A 26,638-nucleotide genomic window follows, 5' to 3' on the forward strand; every position below is an offset into this window, starting at 1 on the left:
GTCCTTGCCAGACTGTCAATGGGCATACAAAGCAAAGTAAAATCATTGGGAAAATTCACTAGCTAATGGTAGGGTGGGGAAAAGCCTTTGGATACCCATGGCCAGCCTGGACTCTGCCAGCAGCCCTACTGAGAAGGTCGTGACCTCCTCCCAAACATCTGAGGAGGCTGTCTTCATAAGTCCTTTCTCCTGGAGAGTCTGCCACTCATGCATTCTTCTCTCTCTCTCCTTCTCGCACTCCCTTCTGTGCCCGGCGGCCAGGACCTGATCGCAGACCTGAAGCGGGAGCTGACAGGGAAATTTGAGAGGCTGATTGTGGGTCTGATGCGGCCCCTGGCATACTTTGATGCCAAGGAGATTAAAGACGCCCTTCAGGTAAGGGGCAGGAAAGGGCACTCTCTGACCATCCTGGAATACAGTATGTGCTACAGGAGGGGTTCTCAAACTGGGGGTCAGAACCCCTCAGAGGATCGTGAAGTTATTACATGGGGGGTTGCAAGCTATCAGCCTCCACCCCAAACCCCGCTTCACCTCCAGCATTTAAGTGGGGGTCACACTCAGAGGCTTACTGTCTGAAAGCGGACACCAGTACAAAAGTTTGAGAACCACTGTGCACCCTCTAAGGGCAGGTGTACTTATCCCCACTCCCCAATGCAGTCCCCCAGAGGTTGCCCTTCTTGGGTGATACCCACCTGGCATCAGCGCATGGCATCTCACGTGGTGGTTGTGTTTCCTGCCTATAGGGCATTGGCACCGACGAGAAGTGCCTGATTGAGATCCTGGCATCCCGGACCAACCAGCAGATACGCAACCTGGTGGAAGCCTACAGAGATGGTGAGCATGGGGGACAAGGGCGTCCCGGCTTCTCTGGGGCCAGGAGGCCAGCAGTCACTGCCCTGTGGGCAGGGGAGGATTAAAGTCAGATGGGATACAGGTTCACCAGAACTAGAACATCCCCCAATAGCCTCTTCCTGTGGGCTTCCCCCTCCCCCCGCCGCTCCTGAGATAGACTCCTCCACTCCAAACTCTGTGCAAGTTTCTTGGGGGCACCTCGCACATGGGTGGGAGAAGGCCTCGCGCTTCCCAAATGTTGCTGTTGCCCTTGTGCCTAATCTACCCAGGTGTCAGTAAGGCATTTGCTACAGTTCCACATGAGAAATTAGCACAAAGTGCAAGGTCATGCATCTAGGGATTCACAACAAGAATTTTTGCTATAAGCTGGGGATTTATCAGTTGGAAGTGACAGAGGAGGGGAAAGACCTGTGTGACAGGGAAGTGTTAGTACCTTTATACAAGGCACTGGTGAGACCTCATCTGGAATACTGTGTGCAGTTCTGGTCTCCCATGTTTAAGAAAGATGAATTCAAATTGGAACAGGTGCAGAAAAGGGCTACTAGGATGATCTGAGGAATGGAAAACCCACCTTATGAGAGGAGACTCAAAGAGTTTGGATTGTTTAAGTGGTTCTCAAACTGTGGGTTCAGACCCCAAAGTGGGTTGCGACCCCATTTTAATGGGGTTGCCATTGCTGGCTTAGACTTGTTGGGGGCCAGGGCTGAAGCCTGAGCCCCACCATGCAGGGCAGAAGCCGAAGCCCAAGGGCTTTTCAGCCCTGGGCAGCAGGGCTCAGGTTACAGGCCCTCTGCCTGGGGCTGAAGCCCTTGGGATTTCCCCCCCACACCTGTGGTAGTAGGGCTTGGGCTTTGGCTTTGCCCCCACCCTCTCCAAAGGCAATGAGGCTCAGGCTTCTGTCCCTCCTCCTGGGGTCGTGTAGTAATTTGAGAGAAGTGGGTCGTGGTGTGATGAAGTTTGAGAACCCCTTAAGCCTAACCAAAAGAAGGCTGAGAGGAGATATGATTGCTCTCTATAAATACATCAGAGGGACAAATACCAGGGAGGGAGAGGAGTTATTTAAGTTAAGCACCAATGTGGACCCCAGAACTAATAGATATAAACTGACCATCAACAAGTTTAGGCTTGAAGTTTGGTAAAGGTTTCTGTCCATCAGAGGAGCGAAGTTCTGGAGCTGCCTCCCAAGGGGAGGAGTGGGGGCAAAAAGCCTAACTGGCTTCAAGACTAAGCTTGATAAGTTTATGGAGGGGATCATATGACATGACCGCCTACAATGGTGTGTGGCCCAGCGGTGACTGCCTGTAGCAAAAATCCCCAACGGCTGGAAACAGAACATTCGAGGGGAGGGCTCTGAGTTACTACAGAGAATTCTTTCCCAGGTATCTGCCTGGTGGGTTTTGTCCACAGGCTCAGGGTCTATCTTATTGGCAGATTTGAGGTGAGGAAGGAATTTTCCCTTGGGTCAGATTGGCAGAGACCCTGGTGGTTTTTCGCTTCCTCTGCAGCATAGGGTCATTTGCAGGTTTAAACTATGAATTCTCTGTAACTTGAAGTCTTTAAACCACGATCTGAGGAAGTCAGTAACTCAGCCAGAGATTAGGGGTTTATCACAGGAGTGGCTGGGTGAGGTTCTGTGGCCTGCAACATGCAGGAGGTCACACTAGATGATCACAATGGTCCCTTCTGACTTTAGTAGGAGTAGCTGAGTAAGAATAGACATTACCATTTTCAACCTAACCAGTATCCCTTAAGTGACTTCCCACAAGATGTCGGAACATGTTAGTATTAGAGCTGAGTGGGTCTACTATTTATTTAATTTTCTTTCTTTCTTGATATAGGAATTCGATACAGTGCTCCTGTCAGATCATTTCTAAGTTATTATCTGAAAAAAAAAAAATTAGAGTTTTCAGTTGTATAAGTAGCCCCTGGAATCATGGTTAAAGTTTCCCCTCCCCGCAATAAACCTGAAATGGTGCCCCTGTGGGCAGGCACGGAATTCCCCCCCGCCCATGCCCAGCGCAATTGGCTTGACTGGAGCAGCCCCCCAAATATAGAAGTCAAACTAGGCCTCCGGTGTTGGGTCTGTGGGGGCGAGGGAGTTGTTGGCAGGGGGCAGTGCCTCTGAAATGGGTTTGGCTTGTTTTGGACTTGCTGTGAGAGGCAGGGCAGCTTTGATTGCACCTGAGAGGGGGTGGCATGCTGGACAGCAGCTCCTCGGAGCCCAGTGCCCCATACATCCTTTGAACCCGGGGTCTGGATCCTGGGAGCCAAGGAATGTAACTTGTGTTGGGCTCCGGCCTAACCTGAATACAGAGCTGACGTGCTTTCCGTTTTCCTTTCCAACGCTCCAGCCTATGAGAGGGAGCTGGAGGCGGATGTCCTGGGAGACACCTCGGGGCACTTCAAGAAGATGCTCATCGTTTTGCTTCAGGTACACTTTGATCTGTCCGCCCCTCCCCGATCCCCTCTGTCTGTCCGCTGCCCTCATTCCTCTGTGACTGAGGCGCTGGCCTCTTGTCTCTGATGCAGGGCACGCGAGAGGAGGACGATGTCGTGAGCGAGGACCTGGTGGAGCAGGATGCCAAGGTAAGTGTCGCTGAATTGAGATTGGCTCACTTCCCTGGCAATCACTATTGCACAGCCAGTGACTGGGAGGAAGAATGATGGGTCAGGGCCAAAGAACGAGCTTTTTATGGCACTGGCTGGATCCCCAGCCAGTTCACATCGGAGCGACGCTGATTTATACCAGCTGAGAACCTGGCCCCTCCGACTTCAGTTTTAAACACATTTTTTTTGTAGTTTATTCATTGCTCTGCTGTGTGTCTGGGCAGCTGGAAAGGGGCCCAAAGCCCTGGCTGCGGACACCCCATACCGGAAAAGTTCAGCTCTGACCTCTGGCCCACGTTTATCACCCCTTCTTCAGCCTCTCAAATGCTGTTGTGGGCAAGAGCCACCCAGGACCTGCTTTCGAACTGAGTAGAAAGCTTCACAAACACGCAAGGCTGTGGGCCAAACAGGTTATGAACCTAGGTCTCCAGCAACCAAAGGCCATTGCATCTAATTCACTGAGCCACTGAGCCCTCCTCTGCAACTGTTACTTCCAGTCTTGTGATCCTGCAAGAGTTGTAACTGGTTTTATGCACACAAACACAGACACACACACACACCAGCCTCCGTTTCCATGTGATCTCGCAAGATTGTAACTGGTTTTTTGCACACAGACACAATCAGATATAGCATGGGAGAAGGAAGGCAAGACAGATCAGATTTTGAATTGACAACGTCCCTATAGATGAAGTCAGTTAAACAAATGATCGAGCCTGAAGCATTCCATGCAGCTGAGTGAGACTGGGAAGGAGCTTTGCCTTTTTAAGCAGTGGCATTAGGGATTGGAGCTGGCGCTGAAGGCAGGTGTTGAGCGTGTTCGTTCTGGGTTGCATGGCCAGGAGTTTAGCACTCTCTGACTCTGGGCTTTTGCTGCTCTTTTCGCCTCTCTACAAGGATCTTTTGGAAGCTGGTGACCTGAAATGGGGCACAGACGAGGCCCAGTTCATCTACATCCTAGGAAACCGAAGCAAACAGCATCTCCGGCTGGGTAAGCTGTTTTCATAGCGATCATGCGATCACCAAACCACAATGCCCCTCCCTCGCTCCCCACAAAGCAGCTAGCTGGTTCTTGCAGATTCTCTGTGGATTGGCAGTTACATGCCGGCCAGTCTGGGCTCCATCTGGTGGTCACGCTTGGGAAGGACAAGTAACCGTTTTCCATGAGATCTAATGAATCTGAATGGAGACCCCGGTGCCCATTCCGTCTCTGGCAAAATCTTATCGGGGGTGTTGCTGAGGGAGCCCTGAATGCTCAGGCCTCATGGCTGCAATAACTTGTTCACCCCAAGAGATTTTGTTTCTGTAGAAGTGCTTCATAGCTTTCATTATTGTCATTGGTGCCTCCGCTGATTACAACCCACATCGGTGAGTCGGCTGCTGGGTGGTTGCCTTAAAAGCAGACTTGCTGTGCACGTGGTAGAGTAAACCAGCCGCTGGATGGCTGCCTTCGTGCTGTGGTGTCCGAATGACTCGCAATCTGGCTAATGCACAAAGGGCGGGAGTACGTCTGTCTAGCCCACTGGGAGTGTGTGTTACAGTGGCGGTGGAGCAATTTGTATAGTGGGGGTGCTGAGAGCCATTGGACATGACTGTAAACCCTGTATATGATGGAAACCACTTCAAGCCAGGGGGTGCAGGTTACAGGGACCCTTTATGCTGGTACACAGAGGATATGAGTGGTTACAGCCCCAAGCTATAGGGTTTGGCGGTTTTAGCTCAAGCTGTAGGAGCCCACGCTTTTAGTTCTGGAGGTCCCTGGTTCAATCCCCAGCATGTCAGCTGAAGATTTCAGGTGGCTGACACATTCTCTGTGGCCAGCAAGGGTGTACCACAGGGACAGCTGCAACCCTGGCATATGGCAGTGAAGAGAAAACACAACAGATTAGTTCCTCCTCCCACGCAGCGACGGGCAGGGTTACTGAGAACAGCCGGATGCTCTGCGGCCTCTTGCCAGCCAAACACCTAAAAGGCAGTAATCCCTGCCTCTGAGAGCCCCCAATGTGCAGAGTGGTGTCTGCTCCCCCACAAAGGCGCTGGCCTCCATTTCCCCCGCCTGTGGGCCATGCCAGTGTGGCTTGTGACGGGGCCTCTCTCCTGCTTTCACCCCACAGTCTTTGACGAGTATCTGAAGATTTCCGGGAAGCCCATCGAGGACAGCATCCGGGGCGAGCTGTCCGGGGACATTGAGAAGCTGATGCTGGCAGTGGGTGAGCTGGTGCTGTCTTGTGGAGGGGCAGGGCTGGAGGAGACACTCAAGCCAAAAGGGTCTAATGTGGGGACTTAAAGTGAAGGGCCCGTTTCCATATTTTGACAGCTGAAGAAGAGACCTGAGCACTCTCTGATACCGTGATCCCACTGACGTCACCTGGTGTTGTGGGTGCTCAACCCCCCTCAGAAATGGGCCACTTTTATTTAGGTGCCTTAACATGGATTATGGGGCCTACTCCAAAGCCCACTGAAGTCCATGGCAGAATTCCTGTTGGTATCAATGGGCTTTAGATCAGGCCCCAGGTGCCCATCTTGAGGCACCCAAGTTTGAATATTTGATGCTAATCCCTGTGGAAAAACACACTGGGTCCCCCCACGTATACCAATGTGGGACTTGCCCGACTGCATGAGGCCACGGTCTGTCAAGTCTGGTGTCCTGTCTCAGAAAGAGATTCTGGGCGGACAATCGTTCGTGCTAAAACGTGTAACGTTCCCCTGAGCGTGCAGGGAATGGCTGGAGAGCCCCGGACAGTGGAGAGGAGCCCGTGGCGAGGCTGACTCGTGGAAGTATGTGCAAATCTCTGCTGTGCCATGGGGCCAGCTCCACGCCGTGCGTGTAAATGCAAGCCCAAATCCTGCAGTCCTCCTTCAGTCCGTACCCCCATTATTGCAGGGGGTAAGGAAGGAGGAAGAGCTGTGAGGTCCCATGTCTACAGGAATGACCTGTAATCTGCAGCAGGAAAATAGAGCTCCAAGATTTGACCCACCATTAAAAAGACCTTTACCAGCTATTACCTCACACCAGCATCTACAATGCTACTCTCATTTCCCTCTAACTAGATTAGCCGACAGCTGTGACATCTGAGGCACCACAACACAATAACATCCTGGCTCTTTAGTGGTGACCACTGTCCTGCGGGTGGGTTACAATACACCTTAGAGGGGTACCACTGTCCTGCGGGTGGGTTACAATACACCTTAGAGGGGTACCACTGTCCTGCGGGTGGGTTACAATACACCTTAGAGGGGTACCACTGTCCTGCGGGTGGGTTACAATACACCTTAGAGGGGTACCACTGTCCTGCGGGTGGGTTACAATACACCTTAGAGGGGTACCACTGTCCTGCGGGTGGGTTACAATACACCTTAGAGGGGTACCACTGTCCTGCAGGTGGGCTACAATACATCTTAGAGGGAGACCACTGTCCTGCAGTGGGCTACAATACATCTTAGAGGGAGACCACTGTCCTGCGGGTGGGCTACAATAGACTTTAGAGGGAGCCTCTGGAATTATACTGGGAAAGGAGGAAAACAGACCCAGTACAGAGAGAATAACTGAGGCTGGGGAAGCTGGGGCGGGGGGGGCGGGGGTTGGGAGCAGCATCTAATGTGGTGGTGGAGGTGTGGGGGAAGAGACCAGGAGCCTGGAAGATTTGAAGGAGTCGGCTGTGTCCTGAGCTGGGGCATTGTGGTTTGAAGGGCTAAGGAAGCCACTCTGCTCTGCTGGCCAATGAGGTCACTGGACTTTTGTGACTCTTCTTGTTTTTTTCACCTTCATTGTTTCTCCTGCAGTAAAGTGCATCCGGAGCACCCCGGAGTACTTCGCTGAAAGGCTCTACAAGGCCATGAAGGTGAGTGGTGCAGGAGGTTCTCAGGAGCCCCGGCTCCGCAGATGCTGTGTCAGGGAAACCCCACTAGCGAGGCACAAGCCCCGTTTCCTTTAGTCCGTGAGAGGCAAAGGGGCTCTCTCTTCCGGGCGCAGGCCTGGCAGGGTTCTAACACCCGGGCGGGTGCAGGGAGAGTTCAGCAGAGCATGGGACAGAGGGGTGGGAGCAATCTGGGCAGATTCATTCTGGCCATGGAACTCCTAGCCCAGGCGAGCATAATGATACTGTGCTCATTGCTCTCCTCTGAAACTGAGCCCTAGGAGAAGATTTGCACAGCTCCAGCTCCAGGAGAATTAACCTTGAGGAGGCTTGGGGACTAGCAGTGTGCATGAGCAGAGATTCTGACAATGGGCCACAGGGACGTTGCCTAGCTGGCATTTGGCTGGTTTCGCAAGGTACTGGGAGCCCAGCTGGGTGATTAGCGCAGAGAGAACCGCCCCCGTCCAGGGTTTCACCTCTTTCTCAGCTGGCGAATTGTCTGCAAACAAGTTGTGACTTTCTGGCATGATTGTGTAACTAAGCCGTGGCCTGTGGGGCATCCATTCCAGGGGCTGGGGACCAAGGACAACACGCTGATCCGCATCATGGTCTCCCGCAGCGAGATCGACATGCTGGATATCCGGGAAGTGTTTAGGACGAAGTATGAGAAGTCCCTGCACAGCATGATTAAGGTAAACAGAGGGCAGGGCTGGGAGAATACCCAGTAATTCAGCTTTGATCCCAACCACATACGTAAGGAGACACATGGTGCCAGGGAATCCCATCCTCGCCCCATCTTTTGACAGTGTGGGGAGGGGCGGCAGGGAGGAGGGCTTGGAAAACCAACAGGAGAACGTTGGGGAGCTGTTGAGGTTGATTTTGGCTTTGTGAAAAAGCCTCTTCTCTGACGTGCAGAACCCCTTACTCCCCACTCGCTGCTGAGGCAGCTTTAGGGAGAGACTCTCCAATGCTCCCTGGAATCATCCTTCAGGCATTTTTGGAAGGCTCTGACTAGATTTTTTTTCCCCTGTTGGTCAGAACACCCCCAGAACTGCAGTGAGCTTTGGGGCTCCACCGCCCCAGGCTGGTTAAAGCTCCACCTAATATGTTGCCAAACTGATTTGTTCCTGAATCCACAGTGTGTTGGATGGTGTCACCCCCACCGACCCCTCTCTGCCTTGTGCCCCGGCTTCCTTTGGAGAATGCAGACAGGAAATCCCCTCCCGCTCATGAGCTACTTTGTGAGACCCAGCGTCACGCCCACATGACCTGCTCAAGCTAGACAACCCCAGCTGAGGCCTGGCTCCGCGATGTGGCTAGAGGCCCATCAGCGAGGTCTGCCCTGTGCAAGTGTGTGGTTTTAGTGTCTCCCTTTGCCTCTTCCTTTGCAGGACGACACGTCCGGCGAGTACAAGAAGGCCCTGCTGAAGCTGTGTGGGGGAGACGATGAGTAAGCACACCCGCCTCACCCAGTGCCTACCTTGTACTGTCCCGCCAGCTTCCGTCAGGGTCTATGAGGAGGTCAGACACTAGGCTCTCCAGCCTCCTTGACTGGAGCTCCGTCTGGGGCCCACCGCAGTCCAGGGAAAGGCACGCAGCGCTGGTCTGGTGCCAAAGTGGAGCGTCCACATCATGGGCTTGATCCTCTGTCACTGACGTCAGCAGGAGCAGGTCCCGTAGTCCACATGGTCAGCGCAACCAGAGGGATTGTAGTCCTGTCCCAATCCCCTAATATCCCCCTCCCCCCGAATCGTTGCCTCTAGGGGCCCCTGTCAGACATTGGCTTTGGGGGCAGCCCCACCTGAGCTGAAGCATTTGTAGCTGCCTGGTCCGTGGGCTTGAGGGAGCTGCTGAAGGGATGCCAGGCTCTCCCGTATCTCCAGCTTGCATTGGCACGGGGCCCCCTCCACATCTGCAGCGGAGTCACTCTCCCACTGGTGATATGCCAGCGTGAAACAGCCTCCTTTCATAGGAGCTGCCCCTGAACACAGCTGTAAAAACCCAACCCAACTCCCCCCACCCTGCAGGGACGGGGCCATTGTCCAAACCCATGTGAGCCCCAGCACCGGCAGGCACCTTCTGATGAGAAACCAGCCTTGTTCGCAGTCCTGCGTTCCCCCCCAGCGGCACCCTATTGCTGCCAGCTGGGGGAAGGCAGGGACGTGACCGGGGGAGCACAGCAGATGCAGGATATGGACTAGAGTGGGTCCCATGCTGTAAGCAATGGTGGGGAGAATGCTTTGTCCTTGTCCCCCCAGTGCTGGGTGCAAGGAGCAGAGAAACCTCCCTGCCCTGTTCCCGGCCCACCAATCGCTCAGGTTCTGGAGCCAGCGTCTCGTCACCTACCAGTGTCCCAGAGCGCAGTGAAGCAGCTGAACAGCAGATGCAGTGTCAGCTTAGTCACCCCGCGTCCTGGCAATGCTAGTGTGAAACACACCTCCGCCCCCAAGGCTCAACTCACCCGCCTCATCTGGTCGCTTTATCCTGACAATGCACAAAAGCCCCACTAGTCTCTCAGCAGCTCTGGGTCACATTAAGCTTCAAGCTGTGGGGAAAGGGCTGCAGATTTGGGTTGGGATGCTGGCTGATTTGTCCTGAGGGGCATTTAGGGACTGGGTTAGAATGGTGGCTGATTTGCACCCAGGGGCATTAAGAACTGAATTGCAGTGTCAGCTGGTTTGGCTTGGGGGCATTAGAGATCGGGTGATGGTGTGGGCTGGTTTGGCTTGGGGGCACTGGAGATCGGGTGATGGTGTGGGCTGGTTTGGCTTGGGGGCACTAGAGATCGGGTGATGGTGTGGGCTGGTTTGGCTTGGGGGCACTCAGCGGTTGGGTTATGGTGCTGGCTGATCTGTCCTGTGTTGGTGAGTTTCCCCAGTTGCTCACTCTCCTTGTGTCCTATCCCCTCCCATTTCAGCGCCGCAGGTGAGTTCTTCCCTGAAGCTGCGCAGGTGGCCTATCGGATGTGGGAGCTTAGTGCAGTGGCTAAAGTAGAGGTCAGAACCCACTCCAATCCCTCCTCCTCTGTTCCCTGCTAGCTTGGAAATCACAGCTTCCTCCCTCTGCGTGCTGGCACCTTCTAACTGGCTGCTGCCCTGGCCAATCGGACGTCTTTACCGTGCATATTAACACCAGGCTTCCCTTGAGGTTCTGATTTGCAGTGATGAGTTAACCCCTGAGGTGCTGGATGCTCCCCCATGCCCAGCGGCAGCACGTGTGTCTACTAACACATGTTGCTAACACTGAAATGCAAGCCTGGTGGATCCGGCTGCATGCTGGTGCTGTCCAGTGCAATGTCAGCACAGTTCACTGCGTGCAACCTGCAGGCTGGCTTCGGTGCCTCACGGAGGTCCCATTCACATGCAGCAGTGTGGCTCAGGGGGCCTCGTGTTCACCACATTAATGGTGTTGCACTGATGAGGTATGGTGAGGCATCCCAGGGCTATGGGGGGTGGTGATGGGGGTGGACATGCTTTTAACCCCCTGAGGAATGGCAGCGCGGCAGACCGTCTAGGAACCTTTTCCAGATCTGGTGTGTGTGACCAGGGGGCTCTGTCCCCAGCAGCGAGGCTGTTCAAGGAGCCCCATAGAAACATTGCCTGGCAGAGTATTAGATGAGGAGCAGAGTTGGGTTGGGTGGCAAGGACCTTCCCAGCCCAGTCAGCTTGTGGAGGGAACGGATGGCTCCGTTCCCTTTGGTGGGAGCTGCATGAGGACACCCGAGGGTAGAATTTGGCCTAATGCGGGAGCGGAAAGACTTTCATCCCGTTTGTGCTGCTGACTCCCAGTTCTCAGCTCTGTCCCTTTGCCTGGCGTGTGAGGTGGTGAAACCTAGTCTGGCTCTCAGGCAGCATGACATGAGGATGGTATTTATACGAGCAACAGCACCTCTTCTTTGGGGCTTCTTTGGCTATTTTCTTCCCTGGGGGCCAGTATCTGGACACTGCTGGCTTGGCATCCACACACAGACCCCCAACTGCTTTCTAATCCCACTATTTGCTTTGCCTTTGGCTTGCTGGTTAGCACGCCTTCTCCTCTGTTTCTTCTCCTGTCCTGGCCCAATGGGCTTCTGGATTTAATCTAAAACCTCTTAACATTTCTGCAGCTGAGAGGAACCGTGCGCCCGGCTTCAGACTTCAATGCTGATGGTGATGGAAAGGTGCTGAGGAAGGCAATGAAGGGTCTTGGTAAGTAGGACACTGTGGGCACTGGTGGAAGGTGGGAGGCCCTGTCTCCTCTGTCTTCTGGGGAAATGTTCCACTCCCTAGTGGATTCTAGAGCAGAAAACCCATGAAGGACTGAGGCTATCTGAATAAAGATCTAGAAACATAATTCTGCAGATCAACTGGAATGAAGAACTGTCTGAATTAGGCTCAGGCAACTGGAGTTGGAGCTGCGTAGAGTGGAAAGCTTGTAGTGAAGGATTTACTCAGAGAATTTGGCCCATTTTCCATATCGCTGATTGTCCCTCAACAGACGGACTTTGTTTTGCATGTTTTCTGCAAACATATTTCAGCCTAAAAGGCATCTGCAAACTCTTCACACCAGGGAGTATGCCTTCAAGCGTTAGAGATTTGCACGTGTGTGACGGGTCACGAAAGTCATGTGATTTTTTTATGTGTCCCCCCCCCCCCCCGCCCCTACCACCACCACCATTGAATGGCCTAACTTTTAGAAGCTACTACACCCAACATGAATTGTATTTAGTTAGGGAACAAACTCTGATTCCTGAGTAGATGATTCTGGACCCTGGGCCCCAAATCCACTTCCCATGAACACCTGGGTTCCTGCACTTTGCTTGTGCACATCTTTGTGGAAAGGAAACAACAGGAAGAGATGAGTACCTGGGTGACTGAGATGTTTGTGAATAGTTGCTCTCAATTCACCCAGCTCTGGTCTACAAGTAGGAAGGAGAGGGGCTGTTTGGGGTGGCCCAGGAGGGGTGTCAGAGGATGTGATGAAATGTGACCAAAGGGAAATTTAGACTAAATATCAGGACATGTCCTGCCAGTGGGATCTTCTGGAGTGTGCTTCTCTTTCTGGACAGCTAAAGCCCATCTCTTAGGTCATTGAAAATTAGACTGGAGAACATACAGTAGGGAACAACCCCTTCACTGGCAGGCTGATAAACTAATCAAGCCCTTTGGTGTCTACATTGAGGAAAGTGTCTGGGATACCTGACACTGGTTCAACTAACTGTGGCTCTCAGAGTTAGCAGTGTAGACACTTCGACTCTGGCTGGAGCCTGGCGTCTGAAACCCAGCAAGGGGGGAGGGTCTTACAGCCCAGACTCCAGCCCAGGTCTGTACGTCTGCTCTCCTATTTGTAGCCTTACGAGCCTGAGTCATAATGCCATGGCTGACACACTGTGGGTCAGGAGGAAGAAGGGTTAATGTCAACCTAACAGTTAGCTGTAGCCTCACCTTTCTCCTCGTAGGGGAAAATCCCAGAATCGTAGCTACCCGAGCTAGAAAAGACCCATTAGACTTTCAGTGGGATTTAGGCACCTAAGTCACTTTTGAAAATGGGACTTGTCCTTGTCTAGACACTTGAAAATTCTCCCCCCGCGTGCTCGTTTGTTTTGCTGGCAGAAGTTGCCATTGCCAGCTTTGCTCAGCTCTCTGGTCAGGTTCTCCCCCGTGGCTGGCAGATGCTGCACAAGCACCTCTGGGGAGTGCTGCCGATTTGGGGTGATCGTGTGACACCACTGCCTTGGATGTCATGAGCATAGTGTCCCAGCCATTCCAGACTGACTCTGAATACCAGGCCTGTTGTTAGAAACGGCCTTAGGGTGGGGAAGGCCTCTGCCCCAAGCCCCTCGCATTCCTGCTGAGAAGGGTCTAGATAGCAGGGCTCCCAGACCCCTAGAAACCCAACTTCCCACCTCACAGGCCTTGTGGCAGCAAACACATCTCAGGAGCTTGGACTTTGCTGAGTGGCCCTGTCTAGAGCCTGGACTGGCTCAGTCTGTGCCTACCTGTCCTCCATGCCCATCCCTTTAGTGCGAGGTCCCCTGGTCTTCACATGGGCTGGTTTCTGTGTCATTGCAGGCACTGACGAAGGTGCCATCATCGATGTGGTCACACAGAGGAGCAACGCCCAGAGACAGGAGATCTTGAGAACCTACAAGTCTCACTTTGGCAGGGTAATGACGCTGGCTCCTTTCCCCTACTGCTTCCTGCCGCCTTCCCTTCCTTTCTGCTCTTTCCCTTCCGTCTGGTTGCTCATTTTCACCTTCTCTTTCCCCATTACTGTCTCCTCTGTCTCCCCCAGGTCTGACAAAACTGTGAAGGGTGGGGGAAAGACTCAGACAGAGTTCAGCATCTTTCTATCTATCCCTTTCCTGTGAGAGAAATCCCAGCCAGGAAGGAGTTGGGTCTTTAGTGGAAAGCCCTTCTGTCCGTTCTCCCCAAATAACCCTATCATTAAGGGCCATGTTTTCAAAATGACCCCAATTTTTGGATGCCTCAAGTTTTGAGTGTCCAACTTTAGACAACTTGGGGTTTGATCTTCCAAGAACTGAGCTCATGCCTGTGAAATGGGGTCTCCTGTGGGGCATCCCAGAACGGAGGCACTCATAATGAGAGGAGACACTTGAGAATTTGGGCCTAAATATACTATTTCCATGTCTCCATAGTAGGTGCACTTCACACTCATTGATGGACTTTCTCGTCATGCCACCCAAAGTGCGGAAGTATTTAGTCCCTTTTTACAGATGGGGCACTGAGGCACAGGGTAGCCTAAGTATTTGCCCATGGTATTTCTTCTTTGCTCCCCTCTCTTATTCCTGCGTTCTGCACCTTTCCCCTTGCTGGCCAGCAGGGAGCACTGAAGATTAGGGGATAGCTGTGACTTCCTCCATCACTAGCTGCTCTGAGCTGTGACTGGTGAGGAAGACCGAGTTAAACGTCTTGACATCCATCCCTTTTGCAGGATCTGATGGCCGATCTGAAATCAGAGCTGTCGGGAAGCTTGGCCAAGCTGATCCTTGGACTGATGATGACACCAGCACAGTTTGATGCCAAGCAGCTGAAGAAGGCCATGGAGGTAAATTGTTCGGTCGAAAAATTCTCCACAGCTGTGTCTGAAAGTCAGACATGGTGCTCCCGCTGCACTCTAGCCAGGCTTCCAGAGCTGCATGGCCAGTGCACGGGAGCAATGCCATAGGGTGGCATCTTTCATCCAGTTGGCGACTTCCGTTTGCTTCTCCTGTTGCAACAAACTAACAGGGAGAGAGGCAGGGGACGGGCCCAGACCCAAAGCAGAAATAATCAGAATACCTAGCTGTCATACAGCTCTTGTCATCAGTAGATCTCAAAGCACTTTACAAAAGGGGGTCAATATCATGACAGGTGGGGAAAATGAGTCATGGGGAGGTGAAGTCACTTGCCCATGGTTATTCAGCAGGCCAGGGGCAGAGCTGGGAATAGGACACAGGTTCCCTGAGGGCCCGTGCAATGCTCTACCCATGGGGCCATGCCAGCAGGAGTTTGGGATAGGAGCTATAATGGGAGGGAGAGCAAAATGTGACAACCTGGGACAGCACCATTTGTCAGTGAAGAGAGAGAGCAGCAGCCCTGGGTCAGATGCAGCTCAGAGACTTGCTGTGGATCCCCTGTGTCGTAAATATCCCCACCCCAACAAGAAAACATGATGACGATAGAGAACCTATCATCCTACCATCTCCAGAGCCTGCTGCAGCTCTCAGCATTTGGAACAGCAGAACTTCCCTTTAAAAATTGAATGGGCACCTGTAGGATTTTCAGGGCAAAAGGGATTTTTCTTGCCTTCTTGAATCCTGAGAGCTCTTCAAGGACCAGTGGATCACTGAATGCCTAACTGCAATGAGAGAATCCCCTGATAACTATGCGGGAGAGGAACCAAGCCAGCAATCCAAGGAGAATAGCTTCTGTTTGCTGTGCTGTGAATTAGTCATGACTTGCCTTGAGGTCCATAAACACAGCGTTAGGTGTCACTGTCTTGGGGGGTTCTCCAGACTCCACAAATACAGAGGAAATAAACAGAAATGAGGACATAGCAGCAGGGTATTTACCCTGGAGTTACCATGTGCTTATGGATTTTGTCTCGTGAAACAAAGCATTGCTGTGATTAAAGAGATCTTCCTTATTGTGTGACTGAGATGATGTGGAAATGCCCAGCCTGGAGGGTTTTCATCCTAACTTCACCAGCAACATCCCTCTGGAAGGCAGTTCCCATCCTGCAGTGTGCTGTGCGTCGCTAACGTAGGGACGTGCTGTTCTCTTCCCTTTGTGCTTCCAGGGGGTTGGCACCGATGAGAACATTCTCATTGAAATTTTGGCCACTCGGAACAATCGGGAGATCCAGGCTATTAACGAGGCATATAAAGCAGGTAAGGAAGCTGGAGGAGAGATCTTAGAGAAATGCCGGGGGGAATCTGCATGGGCAGTGAGCCTGGGGAGAAGAGGGCTACATTTCAGCGTTATTGAAAGTGAGGGACTCAAGACCGATGCTGCCCAAGCTCCCCCCAGCACAGCTCTGCCGGGGTAAGTGGTCTATGAACCACTGCTGCTCCAGGCTTGGGTTCCTCACACAGCTCTATGAAGGCCTGAAGCCTTCTAGGCATGGCCAGCATCTCCCACATGGCCCTTGCCTCCATTCAGGAGCAATAGAAATGTATGAGGTGCTTGGCACAAGTCCTGGATTTCCTGCATCTCCATCCTCGGCAAACGGGATCCATGCCTGCCTACGCAGGCTCTTGTCTTAGTGCCCATCACCATCGCTTCTCCCTGAGCGTCTGTCATGAGAAAACAGGAGAGCCCAGGATCCGATTCCAAGCCCCTCCCGTTCTCTCCCAAACACCCGCTGCCCTGGACCAGGCAGCTCCATCCATAGTAACTAGCAGTACATGCCCGTCCTGGAGCCTCGCCATGACCCAGTTACATGACTCATGTCCTACCCTTGCCCTCTCCTCGCCCACTCTTCCTCCATCTGGCCCTTTCGTTATGGAATCTGTGGAACAAAGGGCTTGTCCTTTTCCATGTGGGATCCAGGTGAAGGCTTTTCAGCCAGCCTCCAATTCCGAGCACCCACTGTTCCGTGTCCAAAACTGTGCCTGGAAAAGCTATTGTGCGTCCATTTTATGTGTGCAAATAAGGCAGCTGGATACACAGGCCGTAGGTGCAAAGGACCGCTCTCACCTGCCCTGTTCCAGCCCCGGGGCCCGTGTGGCAAGCATGATTAGCTGCCTGAGCAAAAACGGATGCGTAAGCGGAAGGCGGGGACTGATTCTTTGAGGTGGAATGCACATTTATATTGTGTTTGGTTTTGCACTCCTTCCTCCTCAGCATATCACAAATCTCTGGAGGATGCGCTGAGCTCTGACACATCAGGACACTTCAAGAGGATTCTTGTCTCCCTGGCTCTGGTAGGGTCACTTTTTGTCCAGTGTGCTTTGTTTGTGGGACTCTGGTTTTCCAATCTAACCCCTCGCAAAACTCCAGTTTCCTCATAGCCCCCCTTCTCCCCAACAGTTAACAGGGATGTGGTTGTGTTTGTTCAGGTAGAATCTAAGACAGCTTGCAGAACTGAGGAATACACCAGGATGCCTTGGTGTGTGCCCTTTGGTTGGCTGTACCCACTCAAATCTTTCACTTCTAGCTCCTGTGGCCTATAGGAAAGCAACATGCCAAATGGCCATCCAGTCAGACTGCAGGCTGTTGAAAAGGTCACGCTCTAGGGCACGTTTTTTAGAGTGGGGAACGGAGCTATAAATCCAGACAAAAATGTCTCTAGAGTCCCTGGGCCAGATCCTCAGCTGGTGTCAATTGGTGTAGCTCTACTAAAGCCAACCTCCTGCTCTAGGTCCATGATGCTGTGGTGATTGACCCCAGCTGCGGATCTGGCCCCATCTTGTCTCTATTTCTGAGATGGTAACTGAGTGCTGGACAGGAAATGCTCAGGGCTCTCAGGCAGCCTGTCCTTAGCGAACAGGACTTGGTGATGCTCTATCCCAGCTGGTCAAGGAGTGTTGGAGGAAACGTCCTCTGTGCCCACATGCTGGGGTGGGACTGGAGATCTGACTGTGGATGGTCCTGGAGTCTTTGTGCCCCAGTTAAACTCCTGATAAATATACTGTCACTGCAGAGAACAGGGAAGATCCGGCGAGCCCGGTGACTTAAAGGGACATTGCCACGCAGATGGTACCGTGGACTCTGGTCCTCTAATTCAATACGGAACAGGCAGCAGCAGCGCTGGCTTCCCAGCCCCATCCATGTGTGTCGGGTGTCTTCTGGAGAGACTCCTGGCAGTGGTGAAAAGGGAGTACAGGCCCCAGGGTGCCCATTAGTGCTAAGTGCGTGGCCTTTGGGATGTAGACTCGCGTGCATTAGGAACCAGGCAGAGGTCACCAAACAGTTGTCAGCAAGCCAAGGCTTTTGCCACCAACCACGTGAAACACTCTCTCTGCCACTGCTAGTAGCCTCGGCCGTCCAATATTGTTTGGGTGGGCAGCCGAGACAAGGACCCTTCCTACTCTGAGCAGACATTTCTTCCAAGATCCTTTCTCCATCACTGTCATGTTTAAACACAGGGCAACCGTGACGAAGGAGGAGAAGACCTCACACGAGCTCATGAAGATGCCAAGGTGAGAACTGCACCGGCAGGCATGCACACGTACACACATGCTCACAGACGTGGGTGTGGGAGTGGGTGTTATTTATCAACCTCTCCTTTGCTCCTTGGATCTGAGAATGCTTACCCTGAGACCGCCTACCCTCTCTGTTTCTGTTAGGTTCCCTGCACCCAGCGCTGAGGTGAAGGGCCTTCAAAGAGTTTGCGTTGCTTAGTAGCTCTTCTTTTCCTAACCTAAAGGAAAAATCTCAATGAAATTTTCCATGAGAATTGTCTAGCTGGGGCTTGCAGAAATCACATCGTACTGCTAGGAGAACTGGGAGGAGTTGTGGGGGCGGGGCTTCCTTTTAGAATTTAAATCAATCATTTTATTAGTTAATAAGAGGTAGAGTTAGTGAGCTGGTTGGTGTCCAAGGCCCTGAATGAAGAGCTGTAACGTGTGCCAGTCTGCCCAGAGGTCCCTGTGGCATTGACTCAGATAGACTGTTCAGACCATTCCTGAAGGATTTCCTTCCTGGGTTCCACAACAGCTCCACGCTGGTTAGTGCAATCGCTGGCTCTTTCCCTGTTTGTCTCCTGCCTTCGCTTTGCTCCTTCCGCCTGCCTTGAACGACACCAGCCGCTGCACTTGGAAAGCCAACAAAGCCAAAATGTTCAAACTGGGAGCCTAACATCCGGCACCTAAACAAGGAGCCTGGTCTTCTGAGGTGCTCCAATGGGAGCTGTGAGAGCTCAGCACCTCTGCAAATCAAGCCACGGCTTCAGGTGTCCAACGTCAGGCCCCCGTGTTTGAAAAGACTGGCCTTCATGACTCAGATGTTCCCATGCGTAAACCCACAAGAAAAATGCCCAGTGAAGCAAAACCGTTTCTGGGACAAAACTGTGTATGTTTGGGTAAAACTGCCACCCTCGATTTCTGCAAGCCCTAGTTCTAATATCCTGGAGCCGTTGCTGTGGCCAGAGCTCTGTAAACATACGTGACGGCTACAAACCATGACAGAAGACAAGGTCCCTCTCCTGAGAAGCTCCCAGTCTGGCACCCTGGATTGTAAATGTTCTTATCAAAGGAAACATCTCCTTACCTCCACCACCACCACTTGGCTGTTCAGAAGCTAGTTGGCAAAATAGCCACCATTTTTCCGGGCCACACAAATAAAAGTCAGATCCCCCTGCGGGCACCACTGCTGCAGTTAGCTTAGGAAGGCTGTCCCACGGGGAGAAGCTCAGGCTTTCGCTTTGCACAGGCTGGCACCAGTGGCTGCTGTGGTTTGATCTGTGGGAGTTACTGATCCCTTGCGTTCTGCTGACAGTGACTCCGAATCTCAGAGTGGAAGGCAGCTGAAGCGGCTGGGCTGCACCTGGTTCCTAATCTGAATCAACCAGGAACTGCTGAATTCATGATTTTCAGCACCTAAACCAGCCCGGGCTTGCTTCAAAGGCCCCTGGTCCCCAGTGAGCATGGCACGAGTGCCCTGTTGGTTCGTCACCTGGACCCAGTCACGGTTAGCCTGGTGGGGGTCAAGCGTGGAGACCCCTTGGCACAGCTCTGCCCTCCACAGAGCACACACTTCAACCCCCCGTGACAAGAATCATCTCCCTTCTCCCCCACCCCCTGCACTGCACCAGCTGGAGCGCCAAAGCCTGTTTAAGAATCTCACTGGCCTGAACTATCTGAGGTGGCTTCCAAGGGCTGCGTGAAGAGTCTGCTGCTGCAATGCCTGTGGACACGGCTGCTCCGTGTAGGGCGACCCGATTTTATAGAGAGAGTCCCGGTATTTGGGGCTTTGTCCTATATAGGCGCCTATTACCCCCACCCCCTGTTCCGATTTTTCCCACTTGCTGTCTGGTCACCCTAGCTCTGTGGCCCCGCCATGCGCTGCTCTCTGTGCTTGAAGCATGGTGACATGTGCCTTTCGTTAGCATGGCTGGCGCTGTTCTCCTGGAGGACGTTGTTAGCATTGCTACCAGCAGAGGGGGGGCTAACATCACAACTGCATGCCGCTGTGCGTTCCTCCGCCTGTCCTGTGCGGTGCTTCACTCGGACCTGCTGCTGATTGTCCCGGAGAAAGAGAGAGGCAGCGATCGGTGGCTAAAATGACCTATGCTGAGCAGATGAACTCCAAATCCCAGGCCCCCATTCAGGCCATTCCAGCCAAACTACTCCCCATGGCTCAGCCCTGGAGGAATGCACGGGAATAATCTCCCATTTCGTCAGATAGCAAGACCAATGCCCTCCCCGCCCACGTGGGCTCAGAGAGGGCAGAGTAGGTTTTCGAGGCTGGCAGAAGAGAACAACCATCGCCATGTATTTTTGTGGGCCACGGTGTGTGTGTGTGTGTGTGGAACATCTTCTCCCTCTCACTGCACCAAGCAAACCTCCTGACCTCCTCCCAGTTCCTGTGGCTTGGCCTTGCATCACCCAGCTCCTCTCTGGCATGTGCACAGGTGGCCTGTCACGTCCTCATTCCTCCCCCTCTCCGGGTATGTCCACACTGCAGTCACGGGGTGTGATTGCAGCTCACATAGATGTACCTGAACTAGCTTTAATCCAACCAGCTCAGGTACCAGAGCAGTGAAGTGGCAGCAGCTTCACGCTTAGCCCTGTAATTACCCTGGGTTGGGCAGCCTGTGCTGAAGTGCGCACCACCGCCTTCACTGCTGCTGAAGCCGAGCCAGTGAGATTAAAGCTGTAATCACCCCCTGGGACTGCAGCCCAGACATTGCCTTAGCCTGCAAGCTCTTCAGAGCAGGGGCCTTGTCTTCCAGTGTGTTTGCAAAACTCGGGGTGCTTTGTTGGTGCTCTGTGAATAATAATGATGGGCAAGGATGGTGTCCCTAGCCTCTGTTTGCCAGAAGCTGGGAATGGGCGACAGGGGATGAATCACTTGATGATTCCCTGTTCTGTTCATTCCCTCTGGGGCACCTGGCACTGGCCACTGTCAGAAGACAGGATACTGGGCTAGATGGACCTTTGGTCTGACCCAGTAGGGCCGTTCTTATGTTTTTATGCTCCATCACCCTGCTGGGAGACCACCACTCCCAACAGGATTTCCACTGTGCGCGCCATTCTCCTCTGCCCCACACGAGGGCCCTCTCTTTAAGGGGTTGTTAGCAGAGGAGGGGCAATGGAGTTTTCTATATTTTACCTAATGCACTTGTGAACAGCCTGATTGCCTGCCCTGGTGACCACTGGCATTTTCAGCAGCCAGGGAAGCAAAGGGAATGGCCAAGCCGCTCAGTGGCCAGAACGGTGGGTGCCTCCCCAGGCAAACACGAGTCCTCTTCTGCCACCCTTGCCTCCTTCTCTTTCGGTAGGGGGCAATGATCGGTGCCTCCCATAGGAAAGGGAGTGTGCTGCACATCTCTGACCCTGTTGCCTTCCTCTTCCCCTCCCCTCTCTCTTTCTCTCTGCCAGGTGGTTGCTGAGAGCCTGGTGAGTGCCTGCTCTTTTATTCTTTGACCCCCCCATCTGCATGATTAACAGGATCCTACCTAGTTTGTTTGCAGTGCCGGAGGGGGAGGGGGCAGTGAAAGCCTGCCCGCTGCACAGCTGCAGGCTCCTCCTAGGGGCTCTCTGTGCAGGGAGCTCTCCATCTCGTTCCCATGGGCCAAATCCTGACTCCTGTCTCTGTCAGAGCTCTCCCTCGACGCCAGCTGGGGAATTTTGCAGGAGTGCAGGCTCCAGGCCTGAGCCCGTGTACGCAGCGTCCTGGGGGAGCAGCCTGGGCAGTGGTCCAACTCCTCAATTTCTCACACACACCCCCTCCCAGAAAGTCCCAGGGGAACCCAAGTGACAAGACTGATGATGGGTGTCTGGGAAATGTGAGTAATGGCAGAGTCCCGGGGCAGTCCCGAGTCACTTCAGAGGGAGCAGCACTGTGGGCCCAAGCAGGGGAGACATTTGCTGTGGGGAACAGGGGCAGTTCCCCCCACACCTTGGTTTATTCACACAAACTTTCCCCTCCCCTCCCGAACTCTTCTGAAATGATGCCCCCGGGCCCAGTTTAGTTGTACACCACGTAGCCCCATTGACTGCCATGGGGTTACTCCTGATTTACACTAGCCCAAGCTTTATATCTGCCCTCCCAGCAATCTACAGAGGCGTCTGCAGACTCCAGACAGACCGACAAGCCTCTCCGTGCCCAACGGGGCCCCATGGGATGTGCTCTGGGACCGCCACCTTAGAGCCTGGCCAGGCCTCAAGGTGCACTTGGGAGCTTGAATGGAAGCTGCTTACACAGGGTCCACACTAAGTGGGAAGGTCCTGCACTAGGGGGAGGAGAAGGGAGATCGGATCCTTTCCAGCCTAGACGTGGAACAGCTGGGAGCCAGTCCTGTTCCCTTTGAAGTCAAAGGCAAAACTTCCCCGGATTGCAGTAGCTTAGGCTCAGGCCCCGCCGAGGGAGCGGGTCTCAGGAGCATGGGGAAGTGGCACCAGCATTTTTGCCGCACAGAGGAGGCCATTTGGCTCTCAAAATGGCGCACCCGACATGCGTGCGAGGTCACACCAGCGGGGCCGTTCTGACTGTGTGCAGCCCAGTCAGGACCACAGCACTGCTCAGGAGTGACCGCTGCTCACTGATGACTTGAGACTCGTGGGCCTGCACGGTTTTAGAGCGGGTTAACTATTGCTATTTGCAGTGTGACTTTCTACTGAAATAGTGAAATCGGTGCAATCCCGAGGGTGGGCACAGTCCTGGTGAGATAAAGGGGCTTCACTTCAGTATAGGCTATTCCCGTTCCCTACGGGAATAAAGCACCTTTGCACCAACACACACACACACAGAGGTGTATCTCTTTAGCTACATGGGGTATCGTTCGCTACAGTGTTTGTGTGTGGGCAAGGCCTGAGTAAAACAAGATCACAGAAATGTGGGTCTGGAAGGGACCTCAGGACGTCAAGTTCAGCCCCCTGGACCAGAATCAAACCAAGGGAGCCAAGTTGGTTGGGAAATAATTAACTTTCCCTGTCAAACATTTTCAACAAAAACAACAGGGGGGAATCCTTTGTGTTGCAATTTTTCAGATTTTCAGATTGTGGAAAACCACAATATTTCTGTGTCTGGGTTTTCCTGTTTTTCAGTGAAAACCCAACTATTTTCCAGAGAAATGGACTTTATTGTGTGAAAATCCCAAGTTTTGTCAAAGAAGCTGTTTTCCTTCTGAAAAGCTTTTTGGACATAAATTTTTCCACCAATTCTCCCAGGAAGAAAGGGTGTACAGCATGCCACCTCCTGCTCTCTGCCCTGTCTCCTCTCCTCCTTCACTCTTGCTTGGTTTTGCAGAAACTATCCGATGTTTCCAGCGGCGACTCCACATCCCTGGAAACCCGTTTCTTGAGCATTTTGTGCACCCGGAGTTACCCCCATCTCCGCAGAGGTAGGAGCACATTAATCCCCAGCATCTGGCCCGATGACTAGTCGTGAATTCTTCGATCTGACCTGTGGTGATCACATCGCGGCTTCCTGGAAGAGTGAGCTTTCGATGGCCTCGCCCATAGTGATGCAGCCCCTGATAAGAGGGTGGAAATTTTCCTTTCACCCGAGGGAAAGAGTGGCAGACCCTGCATCTTTGGGTCCTGGTTGCCAACTGCGCCTGCCTTAGGAAATACCCATGTGCTGTTTTGTAACCGTTCCTTCTGGCACCTACTTAGCCTTTCCTAACACAGACCAGAGGGCTTGATCTTCAGGTCCTAGGGGCGTGTGGCTTGGGGCAGGATGCAAAGGAGGGGCTTAGGTGGCTTTGTACCCTGCTCCCCTGCACCCCAATCTTGGGGTCAACTTGAGGCTGGTTTGGCCTGCAGCAGAACTTAGAGCAGCCTCAGGACTCGGGGGCTGGGACTTTGTATGCTCTGGCTTGTGACTTGCTCTCTTCTCCTTCGGTCCCTAGTGTTTCAAGAGTTCATTAAAATGACCAACCATGACGTGGCACACACCATCCGGAAGCACATGTCTGGAGACGTGAGGGATGCCTTCGTGGCCATAGGTCAGTTTCCCGCTGTGTGCTCAGTGGGTAAGGGGGGGCCAGGATTCTACTGTGTACACTGGCCCACTATGGGATGGTGCATGGCCCTGTGGGGCTCTCTGCCATTGCCCATGCAGGGGGTTCCTTTACTAGGTTACGCAAATCACAATCCACTTTAAGACCTGCAGTCCCACGTAACACACCTCTCTAGGGCTGGCTCTGGGGCGCCTCTTTTCTCCCTGAGTGTTCGGCTGGATCGGGGCCATAGTGAGTTCATGGTGCTGTACTATAGTCTCCAGTCCTGTGTTGATGAAGTCAAGGAGAGTTTTGCAAGTGACCGCAGTGGGAACTGGGCAGGGCCCATTGTTAGGAAGGGATTGTATTATTTAAATATTGTCATGGTATCGGGAAAGCTGTCTTTTATTCTCTCTTGTTTTCTGTATGAAAGCCATAATCAAAATCATACTAGGGGCAAACAAAAGAAAATCGGGGATTGGTTCTGGTCCGTCTTCTCCATTCAGTGGAGATGAGGCAGCTGGATAATTCAGAGCCTGCTAATTGCCTGCCTGGATTTGGGCGGGGAGAGATCTTAGAGAGTGGCCTAAACTGTGAAGTTGGGATCTAGGGTGAAATTCTGACCCCACTGAAGTCAATGGGAGTTTTGCCATTGATTTCATTGGGATCAAGTTTTCCCCCTGCGTTCCTATCCCAGCCCCGCTAACATACAGGGTGGATGGTTGCTCCCTCTGAAATACCCAAGCAGAGAGCAAACAGTGCCCCCAAGGCAAAAGCTGTTAGAGGGGCTATACTGTGGGGACTGATTCCCCCATGCCAGCCCCCACTGGGGTATCCTGGAGACTTACTGCTATTGCTGGGGGTGTGGGGCAGGACTGGTTACTTGGTCCTCGGCACGGTTTCCAGACTGTCTCTCTCTGCTTGCAGTGCGGAGCGTCAAGGACAAGCCGGCTTTCTTTGCCGACAAGCTCTACGACTCCATGAAGGTGAACATAAACTCTCCGTTTGGGGTTCCCGTGGCAACTGGGCCCTCTTTGCACTTTGCAGCCTGGCTGGAGCTGGGGCGGCCCTCTAGCAGTGGCTGGTATTTTCCGTTCCGTGGGTTCAGGTGAAGCATCCGCCTGGCTGCTCCAGGTGCAATGCCTCTGCCCCGCATTATGTCCGACGACAGTGTCACTGCTACCATGCTTCCCTGGGCACGAAGATTTGGGAAACTCGTCTAATTTATCAGCTAGAGGAACGGTGGGAGGGGACCCCACCGTGCTCCCGCCCTGCCCGTTTTGCTTATTGTACTTTCTCCCCACGTTGCCAGGGCATTGGCACCGATGAGAGAACCCTCACCAGGATCATGGTGTCCAGGAGCGAGATCGATCTGCTGAACATCCGGCGTGTGTTCAAGGAGATGCATGAGAAGTCACTCCACCACATGATTGAGGTGAGGCGGAGGCGGGAACTTCCCTGTCACATTCCCACTGGGCGCTGTCCCTATCATTGACCAGGAGTGGGCCAGGCTTTAAAGATATGCCTCTTAGCTGGGCCTTTGCCCTTAAAGTTGACTGCAGGGGAATGTCCTGGGCTCTTCTGAATCGCTGGCCATTAGTGTCACCATGGTGACTGCTGGGTGCTTTAGAAAGTCTGGCCCCCCACTGTTTCGGGGAGCCAGCTAGTCCATCTGCCAGGGGATCCAGGTTTGTGCCCTGCTGGATGGTAACCGGCACTTTGTCCATTCACGCTTTAAATGTACCAGGCAGGCAGTGAACATTGTGAGTGAAAATTTCTAAGGTACTTCTAAGAGGCTTGTCCCCATAATGTCTGGGCCCCAGCAGTATTGATCACTGCCTTCTGCTGGAGATCAAAATGCTTCAAGGGCCAGATTGCACTCCCCTTATCCGGTTGACACAAGATTTTCCTCCCTCCCGGAGGGTGAGACTGATTTGCAGAGGCAGAGATCCAGATGGATTCTGGCTTTTCATTTCTCTCTGGCGTTTGTTTCCTTATTGCAGAAGGACACCTCTGGCGATTACTGCAAAGCTCTGCTGGCCATTTGCGGAGGGGACGACTAAGCTGCCCCGGGAGCCCTGTGAAAGCCTGTCCCTGTGTCTGAGCCATCACGTTCACACAGCCTAGATGTCACTGTAGCTTTTAGGGGGCTTCAGAGGACGTTCAGTTCCACTTGGAAGAAGATTCACCTCGAAAAATGTACCGCAGAAGAGTGTAACATTGCAAGCAGTGCAGACCACCCAGGTGGTCAAGGGGTGGGGATTTGGGGGGTGGGGGGGAATTATTGTCTGAATTGGTGCAAGATGACTCGTGTCCAAATGTGTCACTAACCCAGGAAGTTACTGTGATATAAGAAACATTTTAAACCACAGAAATAAAACCTTAATGTTGCTGACCATGGAACGACTCCAGTTCGCTTGTTGCAAGACCTTCATGTGAGAGAGAGCCCATCTTCTCAGAATCTTGTGTAAGGCTGAGTGCCACCTAGTTCTGTCATCTGATCAAGTTGGCTGCTGCATGCTCTGCTACCTTCACTCCCATGGGTATTTTCTGTGGGAAATCTGTCTTTTTTCTTTCTGGTGGCGTGTGGAACGGAATACCCAAGGGAAATAGCGGGAACGGTACATGCAAAAACCATCCAGGGACTTCATGGTTTAATTCCAAAATACAGAGCTGTCAGGAGTTCTCCAAGTGCTGTGTGACCCAGAGTCTGCTCCAAATGGAAACAGAAATCC

The 26,638-nt window shown here is 52.9% G+C and overlaps 1 protein-coding gene across 2 annotated transcripts in view; it reads left to right on the forward strand.

The window, feature by feature from the left end:
• ANXA6 (annexin A6) overlaps positions 1–26,306 on the forward strand; it is a 37,702-nt gene extending 11,396 nt beyond the window's left edge. The window contains exons 5-26 of one of the 2 annotated variants that reach the window (XM_077824756.1): positions 262–375; positions 744–834; positions 3,204–3,283; positions 3,382–3,438; positions 4,354–4,447; positions 5,571–5,666; positions 7,240–7,298; positions 7,883–8,005; positions 8,705–8,763; positions 10,231–10,309; positions 11,419–11,500; positions 13,364–13,458; positions 14,247–14,360; positions 15,594–15,684; positions 16,640–16,719; positions 17,884–17,937; positions 21,340–21,357; positions 23,210–23,303; positions 23,814–23,909; positions 24,831–24,889; positions 25,216–25,338; positions 25,907–26,306. In XM_077824756.1, coding sequence (XP_077680882.1) covers positions 262–375; positions 744–834; positions 3,204–3,283; positions 3,382–3,438; positions 4,354–4,447; positions 5,571–5,666; positions 7,240–7,298; positions 7,883–8,005; positions 8,705–8,763; positions 10,231–10,309; positions 11,419–11,500; positions 13,364–13,458; positions 14,247–14,360; positions 15,594–15,684; positions 16,640–16,719; positions 17,884–17,937; positions 21,340–21,357; positions 23,210–23,303; positions 23,814–23,909; positions 24,831–24,889; positions 25,216–25,338; positions 25,907–25,966 — 1,818 coding nt within the window. In that variant the 3' untranslated portion in view covers positions 25,967–26,306. The remainder of the gene's footprint in view (positions 1–261; positions 376–743; positions 835–3,203; positions 3,284–3,381; positions 3,439–4,353; positions 4,448–5,570; positions 5,667–7,239; positions 7,299–7,882; positions 8,006–8,704; positions 8,764–10,230; positions 10,310–11,418; positions 11,501–13,363; positions 13,459–14,246; positions 14,361–15,593; positions 15,685–16,639; positions 16,720–17,883; positions 17,938–21,339; positions 21,358–23,209; positions 23,304–23,813; positions 23,910–24,830; positions 24,890–25,215; positions 25,339–25,906) is intronic. The other variant, XM_077824757.1, reaches the window with a different exon arrangement.
• Positions 26,307–26,638: the final 332 nt, after the last annotated feature.

This window comes from Eretmochelys imbricata, chromosome 8 (assembly GCF_965152235.1).
Source record: "Eretmochelys imbricata isolate rEreImb1 chromosome 8, rEreImb1.hap1, whole genome shotgun sequence".
Lineage (NCBI taxonomy): Eukaryota > Metazoa > Chordata > Testudines > Cheloniidae > Eretmochelys > Eretmochelys imbricata.